The 23,785-nt window shown below is 34.5% G+C and overlaps 1 protein-coding gene across 9 annotated transcripts in view; it reads left to right on the top strand.

Moving 5' to 3' along the window:
- The window catches only part of LOC105225255 (hemicentin-1), a 214,923-nt gene that overhangs the window by 135,311 nt on the left and 55,827 nt on the right, over positions 1-23,785 (top strand). For all 9 annotated transcript variants that reach the window (XM_049458316.1, XM_049458317.1, XM_049458310.1 and 6 more), the window contains exons 3-10: positions 2,194-2,365; positions 3,488-3,636; positions 6,502-6,672; positions 9,550-9,708; positions 11,256-11,332; positions 16,965-17,063; positions 17,283-17,442; positions 17,552-17,663. In XM_049458316.1, the coding sequence (XP_049314273.1) occupies positions 2,194-2,365; positions 3,488-3,636; positions 6,502-6,672; positions 9,550-9,708; positions 11,256-11,332; positions 16,965-17,063; positions 17,283-17,442; positions 17,552-17,663 (1,099 nt within the window). The remainder of the gene's footprint in view (positions 1-2,193; positions 2,366-3,487; positions 3,637-6,501; positions 6,673-9,549; positions 9,709-11,255; positions 11,333-16,964; positions 17,064-17,282; positions 17,443-17,551; positions 17,664-23,785) is intronic.

The raw sequence follows: 23,785 nt of genomic DNA, 5'->3' as shown, positions 1-23,785 counted from the left end.
TTGACAATTGAATAGCTAGTCACCATTTTAGATGTATTGGGTAGTCTTTTCGTATTTCTGATCAAACTTCAACTTATTTTTTATAATTATAATGAACTTTAACGAACCAAATATGTACCATTTCGGTCGACCACTTTTTGCCGCTAGAGACATTATTCCATCAGTGTAAAACTTTTCTCCTTCTCTTCTCTTGAAGCCAACTTTGCTCCATTAAGAGAGTTCTACATTGACCAAAAAAAATGGTCCGATGGTGCAAGGGCAGGGCTATATGGCAGATTTTTCAAAACTTCCCAGCTAAGTTCTTCCAGTTTTCATGATCTTTTTCGCACATTATTGTCGTGCTTGATCCACTTTTCGTCTCCTGTTAACATTCGTTTCAGAAATGGTTCGATTTCATTTTTTTGAACAGCTGTAACTTTTTTTCAACTTCCCGGGAATTTAATTTTTTTTTGGTAAAATGAAGCTTAAAATCTCACTATATGGTATGACACAATTGGATTGGTAGCACTGAAGATATACGACTGCAACGACATCTATGGATAAAATAAGAAATACGACTTTTTCGACTTCCCAATATTATGTCTTTTACATTATTCCTGGTTGTAGCTTTAATATATAGAAGTGACAAACTCAGGCGAGTTGATTGAGATTAGCAGAACATACAGTACTATTCGTTTCGGGTAATGTATTAATTTTAAGCAATTGCGGGCATTTCTAAATAAGATAAATAAGAAATCGTCGTAGCAACGAACACGCAAAATAATTTAATTTTACTAAAGAATTCAGCATTGCTATCTCCATTTTCTAGAACAGTGACATCAGTAGCAATATATGATGCTGCTGTAGTCTTACATGATAGAGCTAAAAATTGAATGTTACTAAGGCACAAAATATGAAAGGAAAATTTAGAAATAATAAATTTTAATTGCGATGATGCTATACTATCGACAAAAGAATTCTACAAAATTACAACAGAATCTTAAATTATTAAATTATTATAGGGAAATATTAGTTCCGAAATTGCAATCAAATTAAACGAAATTTACTAACTTTATACCCACGCAGCTGTGATTTAAGATTTTAGAAATTTTATTCAAATTAATGAACTTTAAATAATCTTACAAAACTGGCAAAATATTGGTTTGCAACACAACTACATAAGTTATCCTTGTAAAAGTATATAATTCGTAACACTTAGTCAACTGTGTATGTATATGTATTGGCCCGAGATGCTCTTTTGAATTTATGACTAACGGCATTTTACGCAATCATTTCATTCAACGGGACACATTGATACAAAAGACGCAGGAAACGGAAAAAATACACAAACGAATCAAAAGAAAATAAAATAACATTAGCGACAGTTCGCCAGCAGCAGCTGATGCTGCCAACAATAACAAGAAATAAGTTTACAAACTTCTGTTGCTCTTTGGCAACAATTCTGCTTCCTTCGTATGTCACATACATACATCCTCGCCGATGTCAGTCCGCGCTGCTAGCTTTATCTGGCCATTTGAGTTGTATGAATTTCATGCATGCATATATTCAAAAGTAAATTATTCGCAGCTTATCTGTGTCATGCGGGAGACGCAGCCTCTGATAACCGCAACTCATACGAAAGGAAAAAGAATGCAAACCAGAAAAATATGTAAAACTTTGCTCCTTTTGAGTCGGGGAGAAAAGAACTTTATTTCCTGTGTGACCGTAGTCAGTTAAGCGTGACAAGGATATGTTTGATTTGCCACATATTTTCCTTTTTATTATCATCTCTATTCGATTGTGTAGGTGTGCCCACATAAACCCCTTAAATGTTAGTTTTTCGCTTAGATTTATTTATTTCTTTTTCGTGTTTTAGTAAGTGGAATTTCCTTCATTCGTGTGCTAAAGGCTTGTAGCTCACATATTTATTTCTAAATTTGAATTTATAAATAACTTCATCAAGTGATTTAGCATATTTTCAAAAGCCCAGAGGTAAATTTTGTCTTGTTGTTGTTTTATGTCTAAAAAGGCTAAATAAGCGATACAAATCAGTTCATAAACATGGGATTTCTTTAATAACCTATTAAAGTTAAATTTTTGAGTTCCGAGCAAATTTATGTTACGAAAAGTGATTTCCACACCCATTAATTGCAACAGAAATGTTGAGAATTACCAATAATATAACAACTAAAAAATCGCTCTAAACATTTGCAGATGAAACACTGAGCGAACACGAAGGCAAATCGGTGGTGATACCCTGTCCGGTCAACAAAGCGAAATGCGGTGATCTGCACTCGATAAACTGGTTTAAGGGCGACGATCGCATTGCGGCGATGCTATTGGGCGACAGCAATGTGACGAGCGTATCAGACGAGTATGCGAACAGGTAATGTGAAATTATATTAAAAAAATATAATAATATAAAAGTATCTAACAAAAAAACTTAAGAGGTTTTCCGTTTTTCTCGGTTAGCATAAATTAATGTGTCGGCGAAAATCAATAGTTATAAGAAAAGTTTTATAAAAAATTATCAGAAGCTGGGCTGTAATATGGCAAGGAACTTGAAAGGGTGTTCATGACACTAATATCTGTTAGCTATTCTAAAAGGGTATAGATTTGGTTTTAATCAATACTTGGAATAAAATAATTTTAATAGGTGCCCAAAAATAATATCTTTTAATACTGTTGGAAAAAAGTCTTTTGAAATTTTAAAAGCCGTTAATAAGAGAATTTTTTTACAATCTAAAAGCATATTCTTAATTTGCTTAATATGAGTTGTGAACAGGGCTAGTTCTCTATATTTCATTCACGACTTCTGTGATCAATCCACACAAAAAAGTATTAGATTTGATGTTGGCCTTGCTCTCAGAAGTGTTCCAAGCACTTTCTCTCCGAATAACCACACTAAAGAGCCTGTAGTAATAACGTCCGAATGTGTGGGTGGCCAGTTAGCTGCTGCGTAAGCCATTCAAACAATTTTTAGGCAATGTTGCTTCAGTAAAAGTCTGAACACGTTTCCGCAATACTGCTGTTCATTGCACTTTATATGAAAACACAGTTGAATCATCCTTGAATATGTGTTATAAAGTGATGGAAGCCACACAACACTTAATATTGTTCAATAGTTCAATATTTTATTACAGTAGTTTTCATCAGTTGTACAATATAATAGTAAAAAGCGAAAATTCTTGAGAAACTTCTGTGTATTAAAGCAAACCGTGAGTATTAAGGGTAGACTGCCTTCGCATTTCTCATTGCGCCTGTTAAAGTGTCTATAATTACTATAAAAAAGCTTGCATACTTTGGGTACATTACTCTTGTACTTAAAACTCTTATAGAGTAGAATTTATGCCTACTATAATTATAAATTTACAGTTTTCAAAAATCGCCCTGACTAAATATTTATTTGTTGACGTCACTTTAATAAATGAAACGCCAATTTACTCTTTCGAAACTATATTAATATAATTTTATTAATTTTTTAAACATTTCTTAACATTCTTTGCAGAGTCACAGTGGAGCAAAATCCATTTAGATTAGTAATAAAGGACTTAAAAATATCTGATGAGGATATCTATCTTTGTGATACAACATTTCTTATACCAATCGAAACGTGTGATAATTTCAACGGCTATCGTGTCGAGTTGAATGTCTTAGGTAAGCTAAATAATTTCTACTTTTCTATATTTTTTTCGAAATTTGTATGGTTTATACTTTAACTACTTATATGCTGTATAAATTTATTTCCTGAAAGATCTTATTTTGTTGCATTAATTGCATTTCGCATGTCAAATTTGTTTTCTTTTTGATTAAGTTGCGAAATTGGATGATTATCTTCTTATGTAATCTACTTTGTGCTTTATTTAATATATTTCTACTTGCCACTTATTATTTTTTGTCTTTTTGGCTTTTATCTCTTTAAGTTTGCTGTCAAATAAATGAATAAAGAAAAAATATTGCCATGACCGCTTAAAATATTAAACATTTGCGAAATGTTTGTCATTTTTCTCGCATGTTTTTTGCGCTTTGCATGCCAACTGTATGTGTTGTTGTTTTTTGCATAGAGTTGTCATTACTTCTAGGATTACCAATTTTTGTTATACCCTATTTGCACTAACACACATGCGATATGAAACACTTTTCGGTTTTTAGTATTTTTAAGTCATTTGCTCATTAATAAAGAGACCCCAAATCTCTAAACATTCTATAGTAAGATTTATATATAGTTTAATAATTGTCAAAACGTTTTGATAAATGTAACCCTTAAACATAGAAGAAGAGGCTTTCAAGCTTTAAAGAGTAGCACATCGAACAATCATTTCAAACTATCGTTGTATTTACATTTTTCACATTCCAATTACACTAGGAAAACTGCCGCAAAATATGTAAAAAAAGTTTGGTAGCATTGTAGAAAGCATTTAAATCATTTAATGTCATATTCATGTATTCTTTTGTAAACGAAAGCAACCATTATGAGATATAAACAATGGAAACTCTTTATGCGTTTACAAAACTGATTTTCATAAAAGCTCGTAAGACTGATGATTTAAGCTAAAGAGATGCCACGTTTTGTTGAATTCGGTCAGCAAATGATGCTTCCGATTTCCGATCTTCAGTTAATCACTTACTTAACAAAGAAGCACTTATGATAATTTACTTTAAAAATAGACCAGCCATGAACGCATTTTCCTCGATTTTAACTACTGCTACATTTTACAGTTACTTCACCTCTCAGAACCAAATGTGTTACATTTTGACGCTCTAGGCAAAAAAAAATCGTAAACTTCTGCATGTAACATTGTAAAGGCCCGTTTTTATGGCTGAAATTATACACTCTATCACCGTATTTTTGCTAACTCTCAAAAAACATTCCGTTTTTGTCAAAGCAACCTCATAAAAATATAATTTGATGAAAAATATTCAAACCGAGTGCGTTTTTTCGCGCAAGAGATATCCTAAAAATTCGTTCATTCACTCATTTATTTTATTCTGCGCTCATTTATTACCTACTAACGCAATTAAAATTACATACTAACACTATTAAAATTGTTTTACGCTTTTTTATAGTCTCCAATAATGTTTGCAACACAAAAACTTATCAAATGTGAATGTCATCTCAGCGTTGCATAATGTTTTAATATTTTACTACAATTTTCATTGCTCAATAAAAACAGTGAATGCTCTTTCATTGCCGATATTGTGTTACTATACATCACTTACTAACTCACTGTCCGCTTTTCATGCGCTTAAAATTTATTATTCATAAAATTTTGAATGCAATTTTATTTTGAAAATAATATTTTAATTCTTTTTTTTTGTATTTCATTTTGGATTTCATAATTCATTGAACAAAAATAAAATATCATGCGATTTTTTTAACTGATTGTACTTTTGATAAACCCCATTCCCACCGCTCTCTTCTACTACTACTCGTACTCGTACTACTACTACTACTACAAAACCAAATCAAAAACGCTCGTCAACATCATCATCATGGATTTGTATATGCAAAATGCAAATGCAATGTTTTACATATATGCAAAATAAATTAAATATAAATATATGCCTGTATGAATACCAAATAATCAAAAAAAAAAAAATACAATAAAACTCGCCTTTAACACCCGCCAAACCCAATTAAATCGGATTGAATCAATGAATGTCAAATTGAAATGTGTGCATACAACATAACCTTAAATTCGTTTACTTTGTGATCTTTCGTTACATTTTATTATGTTACTGCTAAAAACTCACACGAAAAATTAAATCAAAATGCAAATTAACCGTTTTTTTAAAAACAAAAACGTAGAAAATATTGGTAAATTACTAAACAAAACAATTTTTATAAAACTCACAATTTTTTATATAGTTCAAATGGAATAAACTAGTTTTAGTTGTTATTGTTTCGTTTAATTTTCATTTCATTTGGCACTTGCAATTTCGTTTCATGCTTCTGTTTTTGACTTTTCACTTTGATTTGAGTGGAAAATCGTTTAAATCTAATTTGAAATTATTCGAATTTTAGTTCAAAATTTATTTTGTTTAAAAAATTTATTAAAAAAAAATAATTTAAAAACTTTGTGTTATTTAGAGAATTATTTTTTTCTTTTTCAAATAAGTATTAATTTTTATAGTTTATAAATTAAATTCCGTAAGATTTACTCAATTATTAATTATGCCTCTACAAACTCACGAATTCTTCTTGAATGCATCAACACAATAAATCAACTACTACTACAACAACAACTACCGCAAATACCAATCCCTAAAACACTTGCTGTATTGTGAACGCAACGACAAACACAACAACACTACATTCACATAAATGTATCTGTCCTATTGCCACCTACAACACACACAACCTAATAACCGTTCAACTTGTGTAACATTTATACAACACTCAAACCACGAACGCGTCACTACACACCCACCCACACACACGCATACATATGTACACCCGACAACGTGGCGATTGGTGTAATTTGTGCATACGACATTTGGTTGTTGTTGTTGACTGAGCAGTGCCACCAACGGAGGTTGTGATTCTGGATGAGAAGGGCGATCGCATCGAGAATGGTTCCGTCATTGGACCCATGCAGGAGCGGCAATCATTAAAAGTGTCGTGTGTCGTACAGAACACACGACCGCAACCACAGGTCGGCTGGTGGCGGGGGAATAAGCGACTACTGACGCGTAAGTAGATGAACATTTTCACACTAACAATCAACAATATTAGTTACATAATTAACTCAAAATAGGTAAAGTTTGCTTAAAGTTAAGGAACTTAAATGTAAATAAAAGAAAAATTACGAATAACATGATTTCAAATTTTTATAAAATTTTTATTTTTGTCAACAATAATATTGACCCTAAATCTGTTAGAAATCATCAAGCTTTCCAAATAATCAGAAAACTTTTTGTTTAGAGTTCTGTATACCTTCAATCCAAATACCTTCAGGCAGGAAGCCATGCCTTTATTAGCCAGTAATATTATATCTTGTGTTTTCTTGGGTTATCAAGTTCAGTCAACGTCAAAGTTAACGAATTTCAGTTTATAGTAACCAAGTTGACATAACTCTCTGTAGATGATGTCAATTACTTATTTTTCACTATCAGCAAATTATAAGTTGTAAACGCAGCTCTACTGGAGTGAGTCTGTTCAAAATAAAAATCGATTCGCGTAAAATTTTAACATTTATATTATTTTTGTATGTGTGTTTGTGCGTGAATTTCTTTTTGCTGTGCTGTGCTGTGCTGCACCAACTTCTGATGGTGCAGGTCAACCACTTGAGCTGCCACTTAAGGCTAATCTCAGTCAAAAGTCCTGCTGAAACATTACGCACGACAGAAATTTACGAGCATACACGCCCAGCGTAAGCCGAGGAAACTTCGGTGGCGGACTTAACACTTTGAATGTACCGTATTCCACTCTGCTTATTGCACCGAACGATGCGGCTTCATTCGCGCAAGACGAATGCGTGTCTGCTGTGAAATTTATTAGCAAACGAAAAAAATGCGTTGAGCGCATAAAAAACTTGTGGATTTTAGCAGCGTCTTATCAGACAACGCTCAATAGAGGTACACATGCAGCTACGAAGAAGGAAAAGAAATAAAATCCAGGCGAGTATGAAAGGATCACACTAAGTCCGCTTTTAAGGATGAACAGTGGTGCGCACAAGTTACGAAAAAACACCCGTTAAAACGCATCGAATGCTCACCAGAAGTTCACACACACACACACACTGGCACGACCGAGTGTTGTTGTAAAATCCCTGAGAGCGTTGCTAATAAAATCTTTTTATTGCCATGCATAAAAAAGCAATTGCATTAAATTTCTCAGCTTACTCGCTGGCGTAGCATAAAAATGGCGCGCACTCCTCTTGGATGTCCTTTTTGCTTCCTTCACACCGCTGGTAACCTTCTTAACGATGATTGTGCCACCAAATTAATTGGTTGTTTTAAGGAGTAAGCAAAGATAATAAAAAACAATCTCTAAATGGAAGGTGCAAAGAATCCGAACAAAAGTGTAATGCAAAGCACGTTAGCCACCGCTTGACCGGGCATAGAGTAGGACCCACAGATACACCTACAACACTCAGCAGACTCTTGCGTTAGGTATACATGCTTATAGCAAAAATTAATGCGCCAAAGAGACAAGCCATTACTTCAACGGAATTCCGGGCGAAATACTTACGCGTATCGCAGCAAAAGCAAGAAGCCTGATTCAAAGCAAATTCCACTCGAGCGTACACCTAAGCATGCTTCTTGGTGCAATTTCTTGCATAAAACGAGCTGCTTTTTAATTCTCCAACGCTTTTTATGGCTCTGTAAAGTTTCTGATTTCGCTAACAATTTCCGGCGAGGTTTATTTTTTCCAACAACATAAATCTCAAAAGATATTCTTTCTTTTCTGTTGACCATTTACTAAATTTATTTCATCCGACTTGGGGTATACGAGTACTGCGCATTTTAGAAATTTATTTACGTTTTCACAAAGTATAATCTCTTTTCGCTCACTTTTTAACCGTTATCTAAATTCGTCCTTTTCTACGTGCGACCTTTTAAGTGATTTGCTCAATTACATTTTTATACGTTCATGCGTCCGTCTTAATTGTTGTTGCTGTAGTTAAGGTGTCTTGTATACGTCACTTTGACTAAACTGTTAATGATGGCAGCTACAAGAGGTGGAAATCAGAAGAAGTGTAATAGAAAAGTTACTTGAGTTGATAAAAGGCTTGATTGCAGGTCAAACCTTTTATGATTTTTTTGGCGCGGAGTATTTGTAAAGGTTAAAATTTATGGACAAAACTTAACATTTTATTTTGAGCCCAAAACTTTTAAAATATTCAAAACATTCTTCGGTGCAATTTCTAATAAAACGCAATTAATTTTACATCCAATCCTTAGCGCACGTTTTTATGATCTAAGTAACCATAACTTTCAATGAGCACAAATCCAATATTTCAAATCAAATCAGTTACACAATTCAAGAAGTATAAAACGAAACTTTGAGTTGGACTGTCCATCTGACTGTTTCATCTTTTAATTTTTTGAAATAACGCTCTGCAGTGAGCCTATATAATAACTAACATCCCTTAAAAAAGATATAGATGTAGTATATCAGAATATCTAACTCCAGTCCTTATATTTTTCGACCATACTTCCTCTCAGATTGTTAGAGAAAGAGTTAGGATCCTTCAAACTATCGAAGATGAGAATCGAATCCAAACAGCTTAGGAAGCTGCACCATCGAAAAAGAACTCCTTTTTCAGCCTTTATAGCTTGAAATAATCACTATTTTTTATTATAAAATTCCTCTGAAAATTTTATAATAAAGAAGAACTAACGAAAAATTCATACGTGGGAATGTCCCACATAATGTTAATTGAAGTCTATTTAGTTTTCAATTGAAAATAGTTGTAAATTTCATGACTGCTTTATAGGGATTTTAAATACAACCTTACTATTAATAAAAATATCAATAAATAGTCTTAGGAAGACATAAAAATTAGCATATAGAAATTTTGTCAGTAATACTTTTAATATAAATTTCTGTTTTGATTTGCACAGATTCCGCCTCCTATGTTGAGACGGATGGCCTGTTTACTGCTACGCTGGAGTTGAATTTGGAGTTGTCGCGTGACGATCTGGCAAGAGATATTGAATGTCGCGTCGAGTCAGCAGCTCTGCCAAATAAGCTAATCAATAAGTTTCGTGTCGATTTACAAGGTAATTACAGAAAATATATTGCACTCATCAGTAGCGTTACTGTTAAGTTTTTTTTTTAACCATGAAGTTTTTTTTTTTTTTTAATCATAAGTGGAATAAGAAAAAGTTTTATAAGACTTGTTTGGGAAAATTTTGTACACTTCTTAGTACTCGTTGCAGGGCTGCTTCGAAAAAAAATTTAACACTTATTAACCCGAAAATGTGTAAAATTTTCGTAAAGTGGCAACACTGTTAATGAATATTGTAGCATGCAGTTAAAACTTAAGGAAAATGCATAATCTGATGTGAGATCGCAAGTTTATTTGCGAATTGAAAAGATCACGCTACCCAAATTAAAGTAATTAATTAAATTCAGCCACAAAATATCACACCAACTTACGCAACCTGTCAACAAAATTTTGATGGAAAAATTTGAGGTGCAACACCAACTAAAGCAATATGGAAATTTATTTAATTAAGGTCGCGACTAAGCCTTTAGTAGGGAGTTCTGATTTTTTTTAAAGAGTACAATTGAAACGTAATAATTAATTCCAAAATAAAGAAAGAGCAATGAATAATGATGGAAAGGAATAACCAAAGACAGAGAAGGACATATACACATACATATGTATGTATATATTGCTATACTGAAACTTATTGAAAACCCAATAAGTACACACTTATGCAGTTTTTGAAATACTAGAAACCATAGCTTACTTACTGAAGTTCACTACCGAAGAATAATACGGTATATTTTGATACAACCATATTTACATAATAAATAGAAAAATGATACACGTGTCAGAACATATGTAAGTGTGTAAGTGTAAGAGGAAAATTAATGAAAGCCACATTTAAGAGACCGAGGCGTCACTTAATTAGGCACTTTAGTCGCAGGAAAACTAAAACTCGCGCACACTTCAATATGCAAAACCACTTAATTATAACGAAAAAAATATGCCTGTATCCTTAAAAAAGTTTCAGAAATGGCGCGAGGAAGTTAGAACAATAGCATTAAATACTTAAGTGTAATTGGACAAGGCAAAAAGCAAAACATAAAAAAATAAAACTAAGCTGACAGCAAAATTGATTGATGCCCTCTCTCATTGTATGGAATTGAATGGAAATGACAGTGGGCGCGTGTGTGAGCTACGTGCCACAGGAATGCTATGCTATGCTTTAGGCCATTCCTTTTCTCCTCCGTCCTTTCTCGCCATTCGCACACGCTTCGGGAGCGATTTGAAAAGGGTAGCTAAAAGTTAGATGCCATCTAAATTGCTGTTATTAATTATGTAGGCAGAGAAGGAATACTGAAGCAACAAAAACAAAAAGGAAGTTATTTGTGCGTTAAAAGCTTGCGTCATGTTGGTGTGGCGAATGCTTACGGTGACACAATGGCATAATTGCCAAGAATGCCGACCATTTATTTATCAATTTTTCATTGCAACGTAGAGCAATTGGCCGTTTTTCACCTGGATGACTATTGTCGAATGCAATTTTAGAATTCCTTACTTCATTCTTTCTTTTCATTCTGATTTATTTACCTTTCCTTTTTATGTCATTTGCAGTGCGTCCGACGAGCATATCCATCAATGGTGTGGAGCATCATACGGTGCAGGGCAGCAAAGTGGTGCTGACATGTGATGTAAGTGTTGTGGTTTGAATGTTACTAAGTAGAATAGTCTAAGTTGCTACATTTTCTCACTTTTTTCTTATAAAAACAATAATAGAAATTTTTTAAGGAAATTTACTTGGAAAGTTAATATTTTCTATAAACTTCTTTTTTCAATGAGTTATCAACACTAACAACATCTCTGAGTGACCAAATAAAATCCAATCAAACTGAATATTTTCTTCTATTATATGCAGACTATCCACCCCTACAAATAGGCTGTTCTTAAAACTATTCGGTTTTAGAAGAGTGTATTTACACTTGAACGATATAATAACGAATGTACATATGTAGTATTTTGAAGCTGAACCATCAACAAGTAATAGTGACCGCTACGAAATTTCAAAACCTATGTATGTCTAAAAAAAATGTCTCTTAATATAAATAAATTGTCCTAAGACTTAGTTGTTCTTTTATAATATCCGAGAAATTTCAAAATAACTGAAAAGTAAAGTAATGTCTTACAAGATAACCGACTAAGATAACTCATTCTTGTAACATAATTAACATTTGAAGATAAAGACAGGTTAAAACAAAGCTTTACCAGATGACCGACCAGAAGAACCTAACCTAAAAGTTTTGCAAATTTAATACCTCCTGTTTGCCAAATTATAATCATACGTATTCTTTAAAATTTTCCGCAAACAGCCGTGATTTATGGAACAAACTAAGACTAGCCAAAAGCAGTATGGCTTTTCAGACAGCCCCTTAAATACACCAATTACAAATTGCTCATTATAAGCTTTTCATCTCAGTTCCTAAGTAATTTAAAATAGCAGTTTTAATTTTTTTTAAGCATTATATGTTTCTAAATTGTCACTATTTTGATATCCAAAATGTAGATATTTAGAGTTTTATTTTCCATTTTCAAATATCATATTCATTCACATATTCTATGCCATATTTCTTCATAGAAATGTTCCATCTATTGCATCAGATATTGTAAATTAGCATCCACTATTGACGTTGTTATAAGGCACAGTATTTAAGCAATAACCCTGAGCCTTTCCAATAAAGGCTTCCCTACATGCAAGTTGACAACTAGCTAGCTCTAACTACTATCTACATACTATACATTTGCATATACTCGTATGGTACGTGTGGACATGGTGCAAGAGCACACGATGCCGTGGGGTAATTGCCAATAATTAACTGTCAATTATTACTTTGATTTTTCTTCATGAAAATTTTAACAAGCATAAATGAAAATGTCTGAGTGGGAGTGTACGTTGAATTACCGAGGATACACATACATATGTGTACAGGTATTTATGTCAGTATGTTTACGGGTCGGCAATTTGATGCTTTAATAGAATTGTAACGTTTAAACCTGTTACAATGAGGCGTTTTGCAAGCGCTAACCAATTTTGAGTAGCAAATTCAATATTGCATAGTGTTTAAAGGGTGGTACAAATGCATTAGTAATAGTTGCCTTCGGACCGCCAAGCGTTAGAGAGTGATCAATCGAACAAACTATACCATATACTTGTCCTCAAGCTTAATGCCATAAACGTTATCTTTCTTTCGGGACACATTCTTTTTTCATATAGCAGTGGCGCTAACTTATGTTTTACAATCAAATTTTATTCTAAATCAAGTATTAATTTAAGTAAAAAAAATTATTGGCATGTATGACACTTATTTCATATTGGACTCATTCACGATATACAAAATTTGTCTAATATCTGCTAAACGAAAAAAATAGTTGCCTCATTAAATCAACACGGTATATGTATGAAGATTTCTTCTATCGAAGTTAAATCTTTTGCTTTCTTATTGCTCCTAGAAGGAGCAAGCCTAAAAGTAGAGAGCAGAAAAAACCGAATAGATGGGCAATATTTAAGATAAGTATTAACCGAAAAAGTGTGGTACCCAGTAATTTCATTGATAATTTGAAAATTTCTTAAAGAATTCCGCATCGAAGTGGCCTTTTCTTCTTCATTCCAGTTTAGTACCATTTTCATCATACGAATGGATACACTTATTCACTCACACTTTTGTTAATAACACAGAATGAGAGTTGAGTGCTGGTTCTATGAACGGAATTATACCAACTAATCCATGTCTCTTCGACACTATTCATGTTGGGTTTTTTTTAAACAATGAATAAAGTTATAAAGACGTTATGGAGTTTTAATGAGATAGATATGGACTTAAAAGAAATAACAGATAGAAAGTGAAAATTTCCAAACACAGGCGATATTAGATGGGGAGAAATGCTTAGAAAATAATTCTGAACAATAATAATGAAATCCAACAATTTCCGAAACGTTCTTGCATAATAAATATAAAAGAGTTTTTGATGGTCTAAACTGACACTTCAAACAACAAACCCAATAATAAGAAGTTTTCCGTTCCATATATGAACTACCCTGTATATCAGATAGATACGTAAAATTATGCACGTATGCATCAAATTAACAAGCAAGGAAGAGCTAAGTTCGGGTGTAACCAAACATTTTATTCTCTTACAAATTGCAAGCATAACAGCCGGCTAAATAACTTCAGCTGTAATGTTGGATACGATATTGGAAAATATATCATAAGGGATCAACTTCATTGTGCGACGAAATCTTGAATGGATTACAATCAGAGCGAAAATTACATTAACTCATCCCCAATCGATTTTATCTATTTTAGCCAATAACAAATAATATTTATTTATTTATTTAAAAGAAACAAATAATATTAAAATGACACATATCAATTAAAAGCGCTTTGGGTTGCATTATTCAACCAAATTTTCGAAAATTTAATTATTAGTTATATAGGGGCTAGATCAAGTTTGCACCCAATTTTAAGAATTTTAGGCAGAAAGATACAATACTATTATTAAAATATTTTCATTTCCATTTAGATAATTCACATATTGGCCGATATACGCAGCATAAAGTCACCCGGAAGTTCGAAAATCTTTATTATAGGTATATGGCGTTTCATGGAAGTTTTGACCCGATTCAACCCATTTTTGATAAACAGAATTACTATTACCAGGAAAGCACTATCTCCAAAATTCTATTATATATCTCGCATATTGACCGATATTTTTGATAAAAAGACAACTATAGACACTAGGTCCACATATTCGGTATCTGAGGGTTGAACCATTTCGGTTCGATTTGGAATTTTTTTGTTTTATTAATTGGTGTTTATTTGTCAACTAAATGTGGAGGGTATTATGACCGTCGGTCAAATTTTAATTCATATAAGGCCCATGTTTCATCCTGAGTGTAAAGAAGCTCTTTATTTTAATTTAAGGCTTAGTTTTAGCACTTCATCGTTTAATTTCGTTTTTGCGTGGCAGTAGTTCTGTTACTCCTATCTACAATACCAAACTTCTTATGGTGCCAAGGAATATGTCTACCAAGTTTTATCAATTCACCGTTAGGTGAACGAAACTATTATACTCTGTAGAAACATGTTGCAAGAGTATAATGCTTAATACTTACTGTATATGTAAATCAATACGTGCCTGTATGTATGTATGTCAAAACTCTAGTTTTTTCATGTATATCCTTTCGCACAAACACGCTCACAAATACACATACCTAACGGCGTAATGGTATTTGCTCTATGAATGTGTTTTGTTCGCTGGCATTCGTGTCAAGTTATATGCGGCAAATTGCTTTTTATTGTAATTTTAATAGCTTTTTGTATAATTCGTTACATCGATTGTGCCGTTACAGCTGTTGTTTGCTGAAGCGAGCGAGCAAACATGCACACATGCGTACACATGTGGCATTTTGCCTTCATACGGTTATTTAGATCAGTGCATAATAGGCGTTTAATTGATAGTTTATTGTTTTTAGCTCAGCTTCTGCAACGGAAAATTTTATTCTTCATCATAAGTCAAAAGCAAATGATCGTGTGCGTGTGTATTGGCGTTGAAAATTGTGTTAATTAATTTTACTTTCAATCAATGGCAATAAATTCCATTTGCAGCCAATGGCACAATGGCAAGTTATCATCTTTAGCTGTGAACTTAATTATTGGAGAATTACTAAAAGAAATGTTTGCATAAATTCTCAGTAAATTACAGTATGTAAATACTGCCTAATTGCAACTGACTTATTTTGGTAAGTTTGTTCAGTGAAATTTCACACATGAATGTTCTTTAAAAGATTTCCATTTTAAAGTTTATATGAACTGAAAGCATATCTATCAGCAAAAAAATTCCCGGAACTAATCACACTAGCTTACAGTCTTTTTGCGACAGTGATGTTAGTGGCTGTTTGTTCCTTTTTCCTACTTTTGGGTTCCTAAAACCGAAAATGTTTCTAAAAATTTTATAACACGTTCGACATTTTGTGACTTTAACTATAGTCAAGGGGCTGTACGTGATGCAAAGTTTGGATAATCTTGCAACATACTTATTGCTACAGAGTATAAGTTTTTTAGAATTAGGGTTATACATATATAAATGATCCGGATAACGAGACGAGTTGAAATCTGAGTGACTGTCTCTCTGTCCCTCTGTCTGTCCATGTGCGTACGCGCCTTAAATCTAAAAATAAATAGTTCGAAGGCATTAAATTTTATATCTGGGACACAAGAGGAATGTGTTGGAGACGTTTTCAAAAATGAAAGATGAAAAGCCATATGTCAGGACCAACTCCTTGACATTCCTATATTTCAGTGCAAAGAAAAAAAGTGAAATTGGACTACAATCATTGCACCAATATATCACCTTATGACCAAAAAGTGTCCAAAGTACCGAGTATGTGGATCAAAGTTCCGATTGCGAACTTTTTATCAAAATTATCGGTCAGTCTGTGAGATATGTATATTATAGAAATTCGTAGAAATTTCATTCCTAATAATAGTATGCCTATGTATCAGAAATGGGTTGAGTCGGATCATTAAATTATTTAGCCCCATATTTGTATGTGCTTAATAGAACGACTTTCGAACTTCCAGTTGAAAATACTTCATATAACGGCAAAATCGTGAATTATTTTAACAAAATGTAGTGTTGGCAAGTTGCGGGGGTATACAATATTCGGTTACTTGTTTTAATTGCTATTAAAGCTTAAGGGTAGAAATAACATATAACTGTTTATAGAAAACGTAGTCTTCGCAACTGTTTTATCGCAAAAGTAGGATTCCTCCATAAAAGGAAGAAGTGGAACACAGTGCCGCCAATTCGGTTGAAAATTGATTGTTTAGTTCGAATTAGTACTCTCCACCGTTCGGCGTAAGACAGCTGTTTTCTTACGTAATGAATATTAGTTCAGGTCCAGCATTACTCTTGGTGCTCGTATGACCTGTATTAAAGCTAGCAAACTACTTAGGAATGGTTGCTTCGCTTGGCCCAGTCACCTGCTAATAATTTCTATATGTTTAATTTTTGGAAATAGGTTAAGTAGTCTGCCTCTTCTTATCATATTAAATGACATGAGATAAGACCGGCTCAATATTTGGAAAGATAAACGTTCAGCTAGGATCAAAGTAATTATATAATAAAAGATTAATTCAAAATATGATAACATATTTTCACGTATAAAAAAATAGTGAAATTTTGTACAAATGACAAATTTTCTAATTTCAGCAGCTCCCACCTTTAATTATTTCATTACTGAATTTCACATACTTTAAATAATTTCAGATTCATGGCGCTCGACCAGCAGTGAATTTGACGTGGTTCAATTCCTCAACAGTCATAAGTCCCGAAGAGAACGATTTAACCGAAATTAGAACGAAGGCGGTAAGTGAATTCAAGAATTATAACTGTTATGAATTTCTTTAACAAGTTTACTCAGAAATTTATTCCTAAAAATACCGAATTAAATTTATTATAACTGCACTTTTTGAGTTGACGCACCTTCAAGCTCATACAAATACACTGAGTACTGACTTTAAACTTTTCCATGCATTTCATAACTATATTTCATATATATTCGTCCTTTCATAACGCAATCGTCAGTTCGAGAAGGACGACGGCACGTATCACACGCAGTCGGAGCTTATCTTCAACGCGACACGCTTCGAGAATGACATGATTTTCCGGTGCGATGCGGACAACGTGGTGCTGCAGATAAACCGCGAAAAACCATTCACATCTTCGCTGACGCTGGAAGTCCTGTGTAAGTTGCACGCTATCGAAAACTACAAAATCAACAGCAACAAAAAAGCTAAAGCAAACAAGTGTTACATAAAACCATTTTCGCGCTTTTCTACATTTTCTATATATAGATCCGCCAGTGGTTAAGGTCAGCCCACCCGAGATTACGGTAAACACCAGCGACACCGTGCTGCTCAACTGCGAATATGTCGCAAATCCGGCGTCGCTGACGCAAGTCATGTGGTAAGTGGAAGGATTATAATTTATTTTCAAGTGAAGAAAATAAAAAGTTTTGAAAATAGAAGCACTTATTGACTTTCCATTTCTAATTGTCTTAAGTCACTTGTTTGCTCAACAAAAATAAATAAATTTAATTGCATTCAAGTCCATTAATGGGTAGCAAATGACAGCGATTACCCGCTGTTGCACCAAAGTCACAATGCAACAACCGGTCACACACACACAAATACCATCGGCAAATAGTTGCAAAATCAGGCGCGCGGAGATTTTCACACCCACACATATGCACATGTCCTTACGACTGCTGCTAAAGTAAAAGCCAGCACTGGAGTCGCCTACAATGGGGGGCAATGACACACTCCGAACGAAAACAAATATCGATACAGTAAAGTGCAAGCCAATTAAACTAAATTTCCAAATGTAAACAAAAAACTAATTAAAAACAAATACAAAGGCAACGTTCGCAGGAAGGCATTGTGCAAGCGCAGAGATAGCAGTGCAAATAAAGCAAATGGCAAATCGAAGCGCAAAGCAAATGGCGACAATCAGTGAATGAAATATGCACGCATTCACACACGCGCAGACCCTGTGGCAGGGTTGCATGTGTTGGTTACACGACCGATATTGCGTAAATGCACTAATGCTGCCGCCAATATCGTGTGTAAATAGCTCCACAACTCAACAAAGTTTAGCATCGTAGGTCTAAACAAGCAGCGCGGAGAATTTGTGCAGTGACAGTCACAGAAACATACACTTACAATATGTATATATGTGTAATGTGGCATCATAAGCACCGACTTAGCATATTCGTGCCAAATCCCTATTGATACTTAGTTAATGCAAAAGCCGAACTCTGCTTAAATCATGAGTATTTGAATGGGGTAATTTATATTTACGACGTGAGAGCGCTTCTATTCCCAATGACCGTTTCATTTATATCGGTCCAAATATTTGCAGAAGTTCTTTAAGTATTGTTCCGAGCCTTCTATGAATTTAAGACTAAAGCTTTTAAGGCAATAAAATCGGTCAAATATTTAAATCGAGAAAACCGATGTTTGAACAAAAATTAATTTTTTTTTAGTAGGATCGAGCTTTTTGATCGCATAAGCATCTTGGCGATAGAAGATAATTTATTATCATCGATCATTTGCTGGAGATCTAAGGGCAGGCAAAAAATCGCTAGAAATATATTCATTAAAACCAAAATTTCTAGGTCTGAAATGTCCTCGGCCCAAAATGGTAGATACTAAATTAAACACAAGAACGACTTATGCACTTGTAAAAGATCCAATGCCCTGATGGCAATTCGAAATCAGTGTGTGTGTACTAAAAACTTCGATATTTCAAAATACCTTTACTTTTTCATGATTTTTAAAAATGGTTATTGTATAAAATAAACAGCAATACATATTTGTTAAATAAAAATGTCAAATAAAAATAAAAAAATGTGAAATAGCCTTTTAATTGTTTTCTGAGAAGCTTACAACTGTATTTTCACAACACGAGACTCACTAAATGTAAATTGATATTGATACACATATGTATGTAAATCAGGGAGAATATTTTAGATTAAGTGACAACGGTCTTAGTCTGTCAAGTACAACTATAGAGCATTAGTATAGAAAATCCGCAAACTTTGTAAATACTTCGTGTGGCTTATGGACAATTGCTAGTTAAGCCATACATAGGCGATTACCTGTGGAATAGAGAGGATAAACATTAGGGTGCTTAAAAAAAAATTTTGAATTTTTTTCAACTCTTACCCCTTCAAATGTTAGTGATTGACAAACAAAAAATCCTCCCTCAAGCCAGGCGCTGTAGCTTAACTCTAAGGGGTCGCTATTTTTTTTTTAGGTTCCCATACATTTTACATAGGAATTTCGTTTTTTCATTCAAACTAAAATTTCACCAACTAGTTTTCGTTTCTCCGAATTAGCCATCACATTATCATAAAGTTATCGAGATTATCGAGATGTTTCGGACCGGCCAAACTATCAAGAAGGAATACACTTTGAGTGTTAAATAATTTAACAAACATTTCATACAGCTTAATTTGAAAAAGTTTTTCATTATCTCCTTAATTACAATTCTAATGTAAATACTCTCATTTTATGCATTTTCTTTAAACGTATTATACAATATATGACTGAGCTTGGATGTACTCCACTGTTGGATACAATCCTCTTATAAAATCCACTAAACAGTTGAATGTCAGGTAACTTCCAGAGTACACCACAATTTGTTGCAGAAAATCGCCCTTGCAACTTTCTTGGGTACAAATTTTTGTATATAATTCATATATAAAATTGCATCTTTCCATTAGCAAACAGCTTATAATTCCCTAACAATTACTCATCTTTATGTTTTCCAAGTCCAAATTGTACTTTGTAAAGTGTTGCACAATTAGTATGCTTATGAATTTGGTGATTTTTAAATTCCAATCAGAGTACGAAAAACGTGCCGAAAGAAAATTATTCCTTGTAAACGTATGTGACTGCCACACATGGACTTTTCGTGACCAAGAAGAAGAACATACAGCCATCCATAAATGCAAAGCTCACAACTGGATTTATGCAAACACACATACATATATGAATGTAAGTGAATACGTATAAATGTCATGTGTTGTGAAATGCGTTGCATGTTGCACATACATAGAGTAAATTCAAAGAGATGTATTTACGCAATTGTGGCACGACAGACCAAAATAAGATATTCAAAGATATCAGAGAATAGATCTAGAAACCAAGCGACACTGACACGGAGCGCTTAAGAGGCGTAAGTGAAGAGGGTGTGTGCAACGCTGCACTTGAAAACTGGAAAACAAATGGGATGCCTGCATTTGTTTGCCGCCCGCAGTTGTTCGGGCGCACACATGCCTTTCTTACTCGCTTCCGCAGTGCTCCAGCTGTCAACTTGAGTACATTTCTTCATTTCGGTATTTTCTCTATTTCAAGCGCCAATTCATAAGTCAAGTCCTGAGGGCACATCCTTCCTGCTGTTGCTCTGACACAACAGCACTGCCTGCCGCAAGAGTGGGGAGATGAAGAGACGGGAGCCTGATTGAAGCACAACAACAACTGCGATATATGTAACAAGAAGTAAATATGCAGCTTGCCACACTGGTAGCAAAAGCCCAAAGACTGTCAGCTTCAAATGCGCTTCTTCGCACACTGATTGTACGTTTGCTTGGTTGGCTGCCTCGTCGGTTGGCGTGACTTCATATTTGTTGCATGTTTTTTTGTTTTTTCCGTTTTGTTGCACTCTGCAATGTGGCAGTAGCGCACTGCAACATTTTGCTGTGTTGATATTTTACTTGTTTACAGTTGACAGTTCGGCTAACTAGCAAGTGTGGCATGCAACTTCAGCTATAGCAAATACAAACCACTCTTACAGTCGTTCTAACGCATGTGTGTGTGTACTTGCGAAACCTTGTGGTAAATATGCGCCGATTTATGCACATGTGCCACACTGTGAATGCGTGCATATGCGACGTTAGAATGTTGCATAAATTGCAATTGCCACAAAAGCGCAAATTCCGTATTCAAAAAGCATAAAATTCAACAACAGCAGCATGAACAACAACAATGACTGCAGCACCGCCAACTCATAACAAACTTGCGAATAAGCCAGCAATGTTGCATTTACAACACCCACTATTTCATCGGCACTCGGGCTCTCTGCGCTCCCGGTGGCAGTATGTGGCGCAGAAATCCTGCCGCAATAAAACAAACAGATTCTGTAGCTGCCACTTGGATTGCAGCAATTTCGTTGCAAGATTGCTTATATTCTTAGGCTGCGTATGTAAGCGTGTAAGTGACTGGTTGGTCCCGCTTAGCGCGTGCGTCCTCACTGTTGTGACTGCAATCTTTCAGCAAAATTTACAATATCCACACACCCACTAGCCTGACCCCACTAGCACATGACACACATGTGCCTCTATGTTTGAAGGTGACGTACGATTTCTTAACGTGGCATTGACGCATAGTTTTTTTTTTTGTATGCCTGCAACAAATTGTGGCACAAATATGTCACAGGCATTCTCTTCACATAACTTGAATTGTCGAACAAATCCAAACACCTCTCCAGCAGCAGTTGCACCCCTTCTTCACCACGCCTGTGCAACCCTGCAAAGTGTAACGCTCTTCTCTCGTCGACTGCTCTGAGAATGCGTAAGAGGTCATATTTGGAAAACAATAACAACGTTTGATATAACGACTTTTCAGTTAAGAATCGGAATTACATGACTGTTGCTAGTACGGATCGGATTTCGAAATAGCAGACATGCATACAAGTATGTACATTTGTAACAGTTAGTGCCGTTACAACTAGCGGCAGTTCCTTTTTAAATGTTAACCGTTAAACTCGCGTTGATATACACATATGTATGCCACAAACGCCGACAACTCATAGTGAGATACAGTGATCCGAAAAAATATTAGTAGTACAAAAACGGATATATACCAAACCCGTATTTTCGTTTTTTTTTATCTAATTACGATATTTTTCGATTCCTAGAAGACAACTAAAAAGAACTAATTTTTATTATACAATTTTGAACAAGACTGATAAAAAAAATTCACTAATTTTAGCACAATTACAATATCTTACAGACTCTGCTGTTGTCATTGCAGCAATATTCCAAGCGAGTGAAAACGTTCGTCCACTACTTTTGAGAAACTCCACCTGGTTTCCGTGATCCTCTGGTTCGATCAAGTCTTCCTTTGTACCGGTTGTACACCCGACTTTCAACTGAACGCCAATGATCTTAGTCTTGCCAACAATTGAAATTTCATTAGTTTTCTTCCTATTTGCCTAGAACGTTTACTTCGTCGCTCACGTTAGTGTTCGTGAAGCTGAGTTTCAATAGACTTTCCTATATAAATTTAAATTTAGCCTTTATGTTACCTGACGTTTGAACTTTCAGATAAAAGTTGGTTTGTGTGTTTCAGAACATACACCAAAAAACTTGTTTTCAAATATAAAACTTCAATATGCTAGTATTATATTGTAACAAAAGTTGTCATAGAACTTCTAATCTGTAAATCTTCCAAAATATTTTGCCGACCTCCCTGCATACTTTAACCGACTGTATTCATACTTTCCACCGAGGTCTCGACTGCCACTCTACTAACTATATCCGCCACAGGCTTTCCAACAACAGACTGCGTCTCTTAATTCCTTTCAACTATTTCGTTCTACAATGTGTCAACGGCATTGCCACATTCGCATCCACCTATTGTTTATGCGAGCAATTTCGTTTTCCAGCCGCACTATCCACAACACAGCAGGTTAGCACATGTCATTTACCGTTTTCCGCGTTCATTTTTCGTTGTGTGCAAGAGCGAACTTTTGTTGCCAGTTACCTACATATACATATGTACATATATCCTACTATATGCTACTACTTCAGCAACTACTTCTACGTTACAACGCACAATCACATTCCCAGTTATTCAGTGACCCCGAAGTTTACTCGCCGTAACATCTGCGGCACTTGCGCTGTGGATATGTGTGCGTTTATGGGTCACCACACTATGCGTGCGTTCGAATTAAGAGCGCGGAAACAAGACTTGCACCAACTCCACTTCTATGCATTTTCGCGCAGATATGTCGTCTTCTTCTGGATCCACCTCGTATTCATGAGTGCGCCTGACACATTCCTCGAGTGTCACGCGCTTTTATCGAAATTTTAATACAATTTCAAAAATGTTCACTCTTTGGCCCACTGATCCGCATCCTGACGCGTTGAAAGTGCACTCTTCAAGCGGTTGTTTTGATTAAAACGCATAAAGTGTCAACTAAGAGCAAGTGTGTGTATGTAACCCAGCGACTGTGTAAATAACTATCGGACTATGCTTTATACGAAGTTATGGTATATACTATATACATATATAAAATATTTCTTGGTAAATTGTTGAAAGAAAAAAATATGGTCAGCACCGATACTTAGATATTACTCCAAAAAGGTTGATTTAAATTAGACATATTTTACTTGATTAGTATTGTTACGATTATAACAATAATGACTTTGATCGTATCCACCATTTATCTGTGCGAACATTAGGAGAACACTTAAAGAAATTGCCGTAATCTTTTTCGGTGCAAAGGTAACATATGATCAA

The sequence above is a fragment of the Bactrocera dorsalis genome, chromosome 5, assembly GCF_023373825.1.
Source record: "Bactrocera dorsalis isolate Fly_Bdor chromosome 5, ASM2337382v1, whole genome shotgun sequence".
In the NCBI taxonomy this organism is placed as follows: Eukaryota; Metazoa; Arthropoda; class Insecta; order Diptera; family Tephritidae; genus Bactrocera; species Bactrocera dorsalis.
Note: the sequence above shows the minus strand (reverse complement) of the source record. Positions and strands in the feature narration are given on the sequence as shown.